Below are 14261 nucleotides of genomic sequence, written 5' to 3' on the forward strand. Positions count from 1 at the left end.
GCAAAATAGCTGTAAGAATCATCCTATAGCCATGCATAGGGAGTTTTCTCCAGATGTACAAATCAAATCACTGACTCAGCTCCACCATCTTGCAAGGAGTTCAAAGTTCCCCTTATTTTCTGGAGGGAAAAATGCAAAGGAAACAGAATAAAGAAGCATAGTAAGTTTCCACAGCAAGCAAGAAAACTGAGAGCCAGGAATACTCACTGACCCAGTTAATGTGCTGTCTTATCTTTCAGAGACCCTACACAAGTGCTTGCTAAGAACCTGCTAGCCCCATCTATCTATGTCCTGACTTATCTTACCTTAAAATATGCCACTATCAGTTATAGTCTCAATTATACTAACAGTCAGGCATGATGGCACATGCTTGTAATACCAGCAGTGTGGGAGGCTAAAGCAGAAAGACCATCAGTTTGAGCCCAGTCAAGGCAACTTAGCAAGACCCTGCTTCAAAATAAAAATAGGCTGTGATTTAGCATACTGTGAAAACCCTGAGTTTAACCTCATGTGGAAGAGGAGAAGAAGGGAGATAATTGTGCAAAAGGCTAGATTTTTCAAACAATTTCCTTAGGGTAAGGTGTTTTGCTCTAGGATTAAGTTCATTCCTACAAAATACCGCTACCCTGATTTCCTACTCTGAAAAATCTGTTGATGTCAGCATGAATAGTAGGTACTTCTTTTGAAAGGGAGAGACCCCAGAGATGCTTCCATTTCTTGATCTGGATGACTGTCACATGAATTTTTTCATTTTGTAAAAATTCATGAACATGAACACTTATGATTTGTATATTTTATACATGGGTCATAATTCAATAAAATTTTTATTTAAGGATTAGGGGTATAGTTGAATGGCAGACAAACTTAATCCCCACCACCACCATCCATAAAAAATAATTTTTCTAATTTAAAAAGAAAAAAGAACTGCATGGCAGTCAAATCTTGACTTCTGACAGCCCAAGTGGGAAATCCACTTACCAAAAAGTCTTTAGGTCTGAGACTGTAGTAATATCTTTTAGACAAGTGAAGACCCTAAAGAATACAACAACAGTGTAAATACATCGCTAAATTTTATGGTATTTTTGTGTGTGGGATTTGCTGTTGTGTCACTTTTCTTTTTTTGAGGCAGGGTCTTGCTATGCAGTTCATTTCTTGTAATACCAGCAATGTGGGAAGCTGAAGCAGAAAGCACCTCACACTGGCACTGATCCTTTTGTCTAAACCACCTAAGTGCTAAGATTACCAATGTGTACCACACCCTGCCCAGCTCCCTGAGCATTATGCTATTTTTACATTTTTTTAAATATATAAAATCAGGCTGCGACAGCCATGTGGTCATTCAGAAAGTACTGACATAGGGCAAGCCAAATGCATGCTCTACCTCAGCCACTAACAATTACTCATCAGAAGGCTTTGTTTGACAGGCCATTTAATCTTACTTTGCTTGTCTATAAAACAGGAGATGTTTTTTGTTGTCACTGTTGTTGCTGTTTTGTTTTTTTTGTTGTTGTTGTTCAGAAATCAAACTCAAGACCTTGTACTTGCTGGGCAGGTGCTGTGCCACTAAGCTATAACCCTGGTCCCAGCAAAGATAATTTCCTTTAATAAAGAGAAATTATGAAAAAATAGTAGTTAAGAACATCAATGAAATAACACATATGTAAAACATAAAAACAAGTTATTTTACACAAACGTAACTTACTGTTAGTAAAAGGGATGCATTAGTACTGTGCTGGTATCATTATGTAAGGTATTAAGATTAAACATTTTAGCTGGGGATTTAGCGCAGCAGCATAAGCACCTGTGTGACAAGTGTGAGGTTGTGAGTTTGATCCCCTGTACCAAAAAACAAAAAAGACTTAAAATTTTAAATGCCAGCCAGGCATGGTGGCTCACACCTATAACTTCAGCACTCAGGAGGCTGAGGCAGGGGGCTCGTTTCGAGTTCGAGACCAGCCTAGGCTGCAAAGTGAGCTTAAGGCCAGCCTGAACTACATAGCAAGACCCTGTCTTAAAAAGACAAAAAAAATATTAAATGTGCTAATTCTGAAATACAAATGTACAGCCAACTGGGTCTTCCCAGGGCACAATCATTTTCAGAATGCTATAGTTCTACCGTTAGGGTTGATCATCAATCTTTTTAAAATACTTGCAAGTGTGTCATGGCCCAGAGATTTTGATTTATTTGGTCAATAGAAGCTCCAGCAAATGTTATAAAAGTTTTTACTCCAACAGCTTTAATAAGCTCCCACAACTGAGCCAATTACATTGAGAACCAATGTAATTAACTTCAACAGAAGCATCAGAATAGCAGGTTTTGGCCAGGTATGGTACAGTAAATCTGTAACCCCAGCACTGGGTACAAAGTGAGTTCAAAGCCTGCCATCTCAAAAAAACCAAAAAAATTTTTAAAAAAACTTTATATCTTATTTATATTTTGCATTTTTGTTAAATATTTTCTAATAGACGATGGTACTAAGATAAGAAGTAACGGCACCTTTCAGTATGAGTTCCTTCAGCTAACCATTAACCTGCTCAAAAACAAATTCCAAAATCCAACTTTCCAAGCCCAATAAAAGTTTACAGTGTGGAACCACGAAGGATGCTAAGGTGGAAGAATATGCTCCATTGCTAGGTATTGATAAAAATAAGGACAGGAACAGACATAGGTAAAAGCAGCACATTCCCTTGAGAGCAGAGTCCTGTGCTTGGTAGCTTCACTTCCTTTAAAGACACACATAAAAGGAGAAACACTTCCAATTGTATCTCTTAATTCTGAATGAAGTCAAAAGCACAATTTATTTCTTGCTCTTACTCTAGTTATCTTAGAACAAAGCTCCACATGACAAAGTTACATTCAAGCACACTAGAAACTTTCTGCTCTCTCTGGCTTCCTCTCTCCCTCCACAACAGGGTCTCACTATGCAGTTCAGACTGATTTTGAACTGGTGGCAATTTTCTCGCTTCAACTTCCCAAATGCTAGGATTACAGGTGGCTGGCTTTCTTCTCTTTTTTCTAGAAAGAAATCATTTTGTGTATCTGCTTGACTCACTGAGTCTAAAAAACATCAAAATATTGATTCAGATATTGATTTCTCTTAAGTAATAATCATGTTTTCCACAAAATACAAAAATACTAAAATGCAAAACTTCTTTAAGGTATGGCAGTTTACAGCTACAATGAAACAGTTAAAAATATGAAAGTCTGAATTGCTGGCCAAGTTAATTATCTTTGCATTTCAAGTGATGTATGCCTCTAACCTCAGCACTCTGGGAGACTGGGGCAAGAGGAGGCCTAGATCAAGCCCATCTTGGGCAACCTAGCACATATAGCAAGACCCTGCCTCAAAATTTTCAAAAAAAAAAACCTTAAGGACTAGGAAGCTGAGCACGCTAGTGCATGCCTGTAACCCCAACACTCAGGAGGTTAAGGCAGGAGGGTTGCCAGGAATTCAAGGCCAGCCTGGACTACATAGTAAGTTCAAAGCTAGCCTGAACTATATAGCAAGACCCTGTCTGGAAGGAAGGAAGGACCCAGCGTGATGATGAATGCCTATAATCCCAGCACCTGGGAGGCTGAGACAGGAATATCATGAGTTCGAGGCTACCCTGCACTATATAGTGAGACTATCTCAAAATAACAGAAAAGGAGGAGGGGCCTAGCCAACTCCTAGTACCACCAAAGGGAGGAGAGGGTGGCGAAGGAGAAGGAGAGGGAAAGAGAAACTTTTAAATTTAATATAATAGTATCCTTTCAGGAGGAACCCAATTAATAGCCAGCAAGGTTCTATTATATAGAGGTCAGATTTAAAATTAGAATGAAGTTTAAATCCACACCCTTACTGTCATCCCTCTAACTCCTATCCTTTTCTCAATATAAATTAATAGAAACAAAAATACTACCTAAGGATTAAGACAATTCACAGAAACACAATTCATTATTTTTTACAGTTTTTTTGTTTGTTTGTTTGTTTTGGTACCAGGGATGAACTTGGAACCTTGCGCTTGCCAGGCAAGTGCTTATACCGCTGAGCTAAATCCCCTACAGTTTGTTTTTTAAAAAAGTCTTCAAAGGATTTACCCAATTTTCACATTTTTTTCCATTGTTTTTTTCATCTCCTTTACTTCCATTTACCCAAGGCTTAAAAAACTGCTAGATGGGGGCTAGAGATTTAGCTCAGCGGCATAAGCACCTGCCTTGCAAGCAGGCAGTCGTGAGTTCGATCCCTGGTACCAATAAAAAAGAAAAAGACAAAAACTGGTAGATATACTGTGCCCTCAGCACCCAAGCTTATAACTCTAATCATTAGACTCTATGTTTAACTGGTTTTTCTGAGATTCATCCAATTTGATGTATTTTATGTATCACTAAAAAAGGAAATCTTTCCAGTAAAAGTAGACAAAAGTGGGGAAGTGCTACAGAACAGTCTACACCCAACACTTTGGACAGAATCGCCCGTTTGGTTGTTTTTGTTGTTTGTTTGTTTTTTGGTACTGGGGATTGAACTCATGACCTAGCGCTTGCCAGGCAGGTGCTTATGTCACTAAGCTAAATCCCCAGCCCGAGTCACCCGTTTTCTAATGTGCAGAGGATAGTCACTGCTGTGATATCCAAGAGGAAAAAGAAAACCTATCTTACATAGGGAAAGTGATATCTGCTTTTATTATAAAGACTTCCCCAAATAAGTTTGCAGGGATTTTTTTGTTTATTTAGTCAGCATCTAAAAGCTTAAAAATGCAAAGTATAGCATGTAGATGTTTTATTTAATAATGGAAGCCTAAATCTGAAGGGGCTCTACTCTGTATATGAGTTTCTAAAAGCATCCTGAGGACTCTGTATTTCAAGGAAATTATCTTATTGTAGAGTTTATGAAGTTCTAATACACACCTATAATCCCAGCACCCAGGAGGCTGAGGCTGGAGGATCACTGTGAGTTTGAGGCCAGCCTGAACTGCACTGTGAAACCCTGTCTCAGAAACAAAAGAAAGAAAAGAGAAAAAAGAAATAAAAGAAATTATAGAGGTAATCTGTATAGGAATGTAGATTTTGTTTCAGTAATCTACAATGGGGCTAAGATCTGCATTTTCTCATAAGCTCCCAAGTGACCCAATGCTACTGGTGCACTGATTGTGTAAAAGAACCCTTTCCATGATTTACAAAGGTTTTCCATATAGTTTACATAGTCACACAAATCAGACTTTTATTTATCTCCACTTTGCAGATGAGAAAATTAAGATTCAATTGGGACTCAGCTTCTCTCGGTATTATTACTGCTCATTAAGGGTTTTTTTTTTTTTTCTAAATCAATTAAAATAGTGCTGGTTACCTAAGATAAATGCAGCAAAACCTAGAAGGGCAAATTTTGTGACTCAGATGAACTGTTATAAGTGTGATGCATCCTCCAGGCCAAAAACTGCCAGTTTCTACAAACCTTCACAGGATATTTCTTCTAAAAATCATTTATTTTTGCAATGTTATAATAATCTAAACCTTAATTGCTGTTTTAAAGTAGTCTCCTCAGTTCCCCAATCAACAAGACAGAAAGACCCACTGTCCTGTGTAGGTTCCAGTCTATCTGAAGAAGATAGTTGTTATTATTACAGAAGATCAACAACAGCAGTCCTTAGATATACACACAGGCCTGAAAAATACATAAATGCATCTGATTTTGAAAGCAAGAATATGAAGGATACAAAAAGAAAAAAAGAAATTAAAGACTTGATTGGTGCTATTAGTTTTTCTATTATTCCAAAAACTATTACCCTGAAGGTTGGGATTTATCTATGGAATACTACCAAGAATTTACACCAAGTACTAAGAATAAAATTTGGTTGTTGTATATCTCGTTAGCCTGCAAGTATTCTTACTGCAAAAACCAAAACTACTAAACTCTTCATCTAATCAATCTGAACTTAGGTGAGCTACAGGTCCCAGCACTCTGGGAAGCTAAGGCAAGAAGATCCAAGTTTGAACCTAGCCTGAGCAATTTATCAGTTTACCGAGACCTTGTCCCAAAATAAAATAAATAAATAAAAATAGAGGGCTCAGGGAAGGCCGAAAAAGAGGTAAATACTATCATGCAAGGTGTAACCAGGAAACTTCCTTAAAGACAGAAAACTGTATTGAAGAATGAAATTACTACAGTTATAAACCATTTTACCTAAAAAGTTAAACTCTATATTGTGTTGTCATGTCCAAGAGAATGATGTCTTGGTACTTACTTTGAGGTCTAAAGTCACTTTGCCATTAGAGATAACGTTTTTAGGTCTCAAGTGATTAAAATATGACTTCTCTGTGCCTTACTGGAAATAGTATTTGTAAAGTCACCAAAAAAGCAACTGCCAGATACGATGGCACCTCTTATAATCCCAGCACTTAGGAGGCTGAGGCAGCAGGATTGCTGAGTTTGAGGTCAGCCTGGATACACGGTGAGTTCAAGGCTAGCCAAACCTACATAGTGAGATGTTATCTCCAAAACAAAACAGGTGGCACATGTCTGTAATCCTAGCACTCAAGAGGCTAAGGCAGGGAGATCACTGCACATTCCATGCCAACCTAGGCTACAAAGTGAGTTCAATAGTCCAAACTGTATAGCAAGATCCTGTCTCAAAAAAGACCAAAAGAAAAAAGGTTCTGACTCTTTAAATACCAACTACTACTCTTTACAACAGCTATCTACAACCAGATATCCTACTGTCCTTGTTCTCTGAACTCAACATTTTGAATGAGCAGTTATTTTTTAAAAAGAAAAGATTCACCTTTGTAAAGAAGACATATGTGCATCTTACCTAAAAAGTGATTCAGGTTTCTATGAATACAGCTTTGGTCAGAAGTTTATCCTAACTAACAGCCAAAGTAAAATAAGATTAGGTATATCATCAGTAGGATTCATCCCAAACTCATTAGCTGTTCAAAATGGCAGATAACATGGTAGCTTCATGTCACTGATCATCAGTTTACCTTTGTTATTCTATAGATGCAACTCAAGTCAAAATACGGAATAACGTTCCTTCTGAGAAGTTGGAACATAGATTTATTAGAGCTTTCATTCACCTGTATGCATGCCTCAGAAGCTTAGTAAATTATTTAACTGATATACACTAATCTCCTGATCTCCTCTATTCTGAGGTCTAATCTCAATCTTCCAAGACAACTGAAGCTGAAACTCACCTTTACAAAAACAAATAAAAGAAAATGAACCAAAAAGATACAGCCTTTATCATAAAAACTGTCTCAAGAAAATAATCCTTTTAAAAAGAATAAAACTGGGGCTGGGGATATAGCTCAGCGGAGTAAGTGCCTGCCTTGCAAGCAGGCAGTCATGAGTTTGATCCCCAGTACCGATAAAAAGGAAAAAGACAAAAAAAAAAGAATAAAACTACAAGCAAGTATAATAATAATTTAATCCCATCATTTTATCTTCCTTCTAATTCCACTGATTTTTCTCCCTCCTACAAACATCATAGTTAGACCCAAGTAACATACTTCCTGATTAAGCCCCACAAACTACAAAGTGGCCACACACATCAGAAAATTCACAGCCAGAGCACAAAGGTTCCGATTCATCACATTAGCAACCACTAACACTTAAGACTATTTTTATTCTTCCAATAAATAAATGAAAGTTACAGCCAATGTTTAGAAGACAGTACATCTGAAGAGTCTGTTCTCATAGGATGAGAGAAGGATTAGAGTGCGGGGTGAGATGGGGATAAGGTGAAAAGAGAAGTAACTCTACTCCTTCCATAAGACAAAAGGTGAATGATTGTTTGGACTGATCCTATTCCTCACACCCAAAGGGTAGAGCCTGTTCTTCCCAAGCAGCCCCCTGGAAAGGTTCAAATATAAGAAACTGTTTTCTATCTAATCCACCAACCACTAAATCTTACCTAAGTTTTTGAAGGATCAAAGACCAAGAAGTAATCAAATTAACTTCAGAATGGCTATTACTCAAGAATTATACTTGATATTTGAGGGAACTACATCAAAATGAAATACTTCTTACCCTAAGATGTTTTAAAGTGAAAGTGGAAAAACCAGGGCCAAGCCTCCAACAGCTAGCAACAGACACACGAAAATAAAAATATTAATAAATGCTATGAGGTAAAAGAAAATGGCTATGGAGGCAAAATTATTAAAATGATTTGGGAAAAGTCTCCTAAATGTTTGCCATTAAGTGGTATTAGCCAAAAAGACTTCAGAAGAAAGGGTTGTGAAAAGACGAGAACACATTCCACTAGCAGAGAAAGAAGACAGATTCAGTATGTCTCTTGTGTCCTTCTCAGCTGTGACTTGAACATAAAACCAGTCACAGAACACAAAGTAAGGAAGAATCAAATAGTAACAAAACAAAACTTTTACATGAATACAGAGGAAACATGAGAAAGGCTATCAAAAATGCCTGAGGAAGGCTACTAAAGTTTAACAGGAAGAGGTCACAGACAAAGCTCATAGCTATCATTTAGCCTCAGAGAAGTCAGTACTGGTGAATTTAAAAAAAAAAAAATACTGTAGATACAGATTTAATAGAAATTCTAATTTCCTGATAGGCCAGGTATGAGAAGCAAAGCTATTTAATGAAGGAGGGCCAAAGATGCCATTTATATAATAAAGTCTAGTTTGCAAAGCAAGAATGAGTCAATCTGGACCAATTAAAGTCACCAAGGATACTGACAAATCACTGCTCTCAGATCTGAGATTCCCTATTAACATTCAGTTTACTTTTTTAAATTCCTTCTCTTTGTTTTTTGTCTTTGTTTAAAACTAAGACTAATGTTTTCTGGGAGATCAATCAACTTAGATTTGTATTTCAGTTCCTACTTCACTTAACTATCAGTGTGTCCCCCCCAAAATTATTATTTCCCCTTTTTTAAGTTTAGTTTAACATGTTTGCTGAGCTCTATTTACAAGAGAAATCCTTTAAAAATACCCTTAGTTGGTGCTGTAACTAAGAAAATGAAACAGGTGTATTTTGCTTTAGGGGAATAAAAGAGAAAGAGATAGGAACAAGTTCCTCAGGCCAACTTACAAATCCTCCTTTTCTTAGACAGGAATCGCCCGGGGATGAGCTCAACACATACTCCACCATGCTAACGCCTAGTCCCCCACTCTCCGACCGAGGGGACAGAACAGAATTGACCTCACTGTTCACATGGAAACTCTGACCAGGTCTTCTCTGCACCATGATTGGCTGGGAAACTGAATGATCTACAAAAAAGATACACAAGCATGATACAGTGCAGCCAGAGGCCCAAACAAATTATGAGTCCTGTCTCATGGATAAACCAATGACTGGGAATCAAGAAACCCAACATGTTCCTATGAGCAGAAACCTCCTATTGTATTTTTCACTAGATACTGAAATTCTACATAAGCTAAGGAAATGGAACACACTCCTCATCCAGCATAGCAGAGAATGCAGCAGTTCATATAATTGGCTTATCCATCTAAATGAACAAATTAACATTTACACCTTTCAATAGCAGAATTTCTTTAAGATGCTTTATTGGTAGTATCACTAAAATAAGTGAGTTTATTGTCCTTTTTAAAAATAGCAAGGTAACCCAATCTTTTCCGGTAACTCCCTATCATCATGAGCTTCCATTCTTACACTGTGCTGTGACATGGCACACCGTCTTTGGAGTTTTCTATCTCCTTCCTCCCTAAAATCTATCACATATTTCTGCTGTCAATGTCTACCTCTACATTCTCTACTCCAATCCTTTTTAGGGGCAGTCTATCATAAGAATGTCTGCCCAGTGGCTCCATTTGGCCCCAAATACATACACAGATAAATCATCCCACACATGGTATTCAGGGGCAAGGGGAGAAAAAGAAATATGAATTTCAAATGCAGGCATAGATTTTCTAATTCCAAGTATGTTGACAATAGTACAGAGCAAAAGGTTATAACTAAAATGATGGTCATTTCAAATAAGACCATTCCTCTGTGGCTAGCACTTGAGAAAATACTGAAGATCTGATTTTGTGTCAATTCTGTTTTAATATATTACATCATATAAGCTCCTTAATGGCAATTATACTACTGAACAGGACATTTGCTTGACATGCTTATGTCACTGATGTAAAAATTCATGACTTGCCAACTGCTGACGAAAGGAGCTCTAACACAGGCATAAATCACAGTACAGATGCTAGATCTAGATTACCTGATGTTCCCCAGGCACTGTCTCGCCATTGATCACCCAGGAATATTCCTTTTGGTCCATCTTTGCTGGATTCATCTGTTTCCCAAAACTTTTTACCTGGCAAGAGCTGCTGCAAATTAAAAATAATAGATGCTTTTAAAGAATTCATAAAGAATGAAAGTACAGCAGTCAACACTTTCTTTTAGACAAGGGTACTGAAGATGCTCATGTGCCCTGAAAGTCTTTAATCCAAGTGTTCTGACTACACAGCTGTGGTCAAAGCACTACTATTTATTTGGTAAAAGACAGAGAGGTCTAAGGCAAAGGGGCATACTGATCGGACCATCCAATAAACGCCCAGCTTACATGTCTAGTATTCTTCATTTAACCTATGCCAAGATTTTTAAGGGAGAGGAAAGGGAATTAATATTGGCTCCATTAGCTACCTGCTTGCTAAGAGGACTTTTGTTGAAAAAAGAACCACCAACTATTAAAACCACTTCTTTGGCCTACAGGTATATTACTTGATCATACAAACTTATTTTATACTGGAGCATGATCCCAGCTGTGAACCCTAGCTCTCCATGCTACAGGCAAAATTCATTTCCTCTACACATAGAGACTCTTAACCAAACACTTTCCAATCACAACACAGAAGAGCTATTTGTCCATCAATAGTAGAAAAATAATCTCTCCTAATTTTAACAATAGTTAGTAGTTACATTAATATGACTTCAAAAGTCATTCAACCTCTTAGAAATGTAGGTTTCGCTGGCCCTAAACCAATGAGAACCTTAAGCTTCAACCAAGGAAAGTACTTCAATCAAAACACAACATAATTTTACGTAAGAGTGAAGCATCAACGATAAGGTTTGCAAAGGAAAGTTTCACAAGAATGCCATCATTCCTGATTCTAGTCACCAACTTTACTCAATAAAACATTCCTCTTTCCTCTATTTACGTTTTCTTTTCAACTGCTATTACTCAGAAAATTTTAAAGTTTGAGAATTTAACCATTGATTTTAAACATAAAAAGGCATACACCAACTAGCAAAACTCAGAGGAACAGAATAAACCACCAGAAAGCACACAGCATTTGCTCTCTTCTTTTACAATGAAGCTTTAATTTATCAGCTCACAACCCTATAACCCAACAATAAGGAAGAAAAACTAAACTCTATCCATTATAATGAATCCTAGTTTCCCAAAGATAATTTCTAGTTCTTAGCATAATTAGAAACCACTCTTAAGAAGCTCTATAAATCTATCTTGCAGAGGTGTTACTGCATGGGTTTCTTACAGGCCTGAAATGTTATTTTTTAATCAAACACATCATAACAAGTCATTTTGATCTGACATTTAATTGCACAGATGTCTAAGTTTCCTTGAAGGGCAACAGTAACAGGCAGCAGTCAACTCCTCTGGGGTCTATTGCCTTCAGTGGATCAAAGTGAGGTGAGGGAAGGTAAAAGGAGAAGGATAAGACAGTCCAGATAAAGATAAGCAGTGGAGCCAGGAAGCTCTAAACTAGATAACTGTGATGAGCCTAGGAAATTTTATTGAACTGCTCTGGGCCTCATTCTCTCTTTTACTAATAAAGCAAATATTTTTCAGGCTATTGTGATAATTAAGAGATACTGTCAATGAGTCACTAGCACAATGTCTGCCACACAGTACATTCTCAATAAATGTATGTGGTATCACACCTAGATGCTTTCAAATCCCAGAAGTGAGGCTGAAAATTGATGTGAACTATTCAAGGGACAATTGAAACATTCCTGTTTTTAAATTTTTTCTCCTGATAACTTCAAAAAACTATCCAAAGATGACAAATAGAACTTCTCTTTTCCAACTTTTTTTTTAACCTCAACTTGTAAGAATGGATCTTTTCCAACTCTTAATTCTGATTTTTTTCACTGCCTGTATTTTGAGGTGAGAACAGGATCGCACACCAACTACCACTGTGTACACCCCTACTGGTTGATATAACAGCACAAATAGGGCAAAAGTGACCAGAATCATTCTATTCCTCTAGTTTTTTTAAGTGTTCATCATCTTCCACACAAGTCTGGAAATCTTTATTCAAAACTGAGGTAATATGCCCCAACTAAACCAATTAAAAAACAAAAAACCTTAAGAAATAGCTTTTATTCCTAGTATTAGACTTCATATGCAAATACAGTCTGTCTAAAATCTGTTAACGTGGTAACTGAAAAGCAGCCATCTCTGAGCTTAAGGCTTCCAAAATGGTTTCTGGGTTCCTGTCACCCTTTGCTATAACTTATCAAGTTGTCATAATGTTCAATGCTAGCAAAAGCAGATGAGTACATAATAAAGCTGTTTCTAGGCAAAATTCTTTCAAAAGGAAACAATACAGCAAACATAAAAGCCAACTGCTAAAAAGTGGAGATTCTACTTCATACTAGTATTAGATTGAAGTCTCAAAGGAAAATGTACCAAAAAAGCTAAAGTTCCTAGTTCACCAAGAGTTAATAATCATTCTATTATGTAACAACTAGTGTAAACTGTACAGTATAATGGCACACAAACATAATCCCAACACTCTGGGAAGCTAGGCAGGAGGACTGAAGTTCATGTCCAGCCTGGGAAATGCAATGACAGTCTGTTTCTAAACTAAAAAAGACGAATGAATAAGTGTAAGTTAAAAGGGCTGGGAACACAGCTCAAAGTGAAAGTCCTGCATTCTATCACTAATACCACCAAAAAAAATTTTTTTAAATCAATAAATATAAATCTTAAGCAGATGCTCAGCGAGCATCCCAAAAAGTACTAGAATGCAATTTGCTTTGGCAAAGTAATGGTAAGAAGGTGCTTATCAATGAAACCAGTAAAGACAGAAAAGGCATGTTCAGAAGAGATAAAAACAGTAGGACAGGAAGGTGGTAACGCTGACTGGGGGTCAGGAGGAGAGCAGAAAGAATGAATTTCAAGTGTGCTCTGCAAATTGAGAAAATAAAAGTAAATGAACCAAAGTAGTTGGGAAAGACAGAAGCAAACTTAGTCAAGCCCTTTAGCCACACAGAATCTAGTATTTCTCATCACCCAAACCATGGTTAACCAAATACACTCATCTGTTAGCAGCATCTAAGGTCACTCCTAATAATCTAACCCCATTCTCTTGACTGTGGAGCAGGACCTAGTGAGTTGCTTCTAAGGAAAAATACAAGCCAAGACATTATTACAAATGATTGCTTATATTTTTTTACTCTCCTGCTTCATTTGCTTTGAAGAAGACAGTTGCTATGCCATGAGCCACCTCAGGGAAAGATCTGCCCAGCACAGAACCAAGAAAGGTCTGCACAACACTCATTAGGAACTAAAGCTCTCAGTCTAACAATCATAAAAATTGACATTGACACACACCTAAGGCTAGAACGAGAGCCTTTCCCAGTCAAGCTTAGGATATACAGATATACACATCCCTAACTAAAATCTTGCCAGCAGTTTGGGAAGCGGTTTGGGAAGCCCTAGTGAAGTACTGCCTGGGTTTCTGACCTATAAAAATGAACAGACTTGCACGGGGGGCACACACCTGTAATCTTACTTAGCATTTGAGATGCTGAGGCAGGAGGTTTACAAATTGGAGACCAGCCTGGGCTACAGAGTAAATTTGTCTGAACTACATAGCGAGACCTTGTCTCATTATAAAAAAAAAAAAAAAAAAAAAACCTGCGAAAAATTAAATCAACATAGACATACTAAGCTTACTCCAGTAGCAATCACTTATATTCAAGAGTAAGGCTGGGATTCGTGGAGCATGCCTATGATGCCCCACTCAGGAAACTTGAAGACAAGAGGATCACCACTACATAGTGAGTTCAAGGCCAACCTCAACTACATAGCAGATCCATTCTCAAAAAAAAAGCAACACATACATATATAAATAAACAAACAAATAAGCAACAGCTAAAATTAATGTCTTTTTTACATCTGGATGCCCTGCCCCAAAAGTCTCATGAATTCAAAGGTGGGGCTTTTTGTAAGGTGACTGGACTATGAGCACATTATGCTATGGAGTGATGTCACGAGGTGGGTCTCAGTGGCAGAAGCAGAGGGGGTGGGAAAGCCTTATCTCCTTCCCAGCTCTTCCC

At 37.5% G+C, this 14261-nt stretch overlaps 1 protein-coding gene across 17 annotated transcripts in view; it reads right to left on the bottom strand.

The window, feature by feature from the left end:
- Pum1 (pumilio RNA binding family member 1) overlaps positions 1–14261 on the bottom strand; it is a 123635-nt gene that overhangs the window by 60738 nt on the left and 48636 nt on the right. For 6 of the 17 annotated variants that reach the window (XM_063235937.1, XM_063235938.1, XM_063235942.1 and 3 more), the window contains exons 4-6: positions 10171–10279; positions 9030–9208; positions 979–1032 (exon numbers count right to left, since the gene is read on the bottom strand). The exons of 5 other annotated variants lie outside the window; for them this stretch is intronic. In XM_063235937.1, the coding sequence (XP_063092007.1) occupies positions 979–1032; positions 9030–9208; positions 10171–10279 (342 nt within the window). The remainder of the gene's footprint in view (positions 1–978; positions 1033–9029; positions 9209–10170; positions 10280–14261) is intronic. 6 more of the 17 variants (XM_013153924.3, XM_023565652.2, XM_013153926.3 and 3 more) reach the window with 2 other exon arrangements.

Source organism: Cavia porcellus, unplaced genomic scaffold (assembly GCF_034190915.1).
Source record: "Cavia porcellus strain 051 isolate PalLab524CR breed Dunkin Hartley unplaced genomic scaffold, mCavPor4.1 scaffold_25, whole genome shotgun sequence".
In the NCBI taxonomy this organism is placed as follows: domain Eukaryota; kingdom Metazoa; phylum Chordata; class Mammalia; order Rodentia; family Caviidae; genus Cavia; species Cavia porcellus.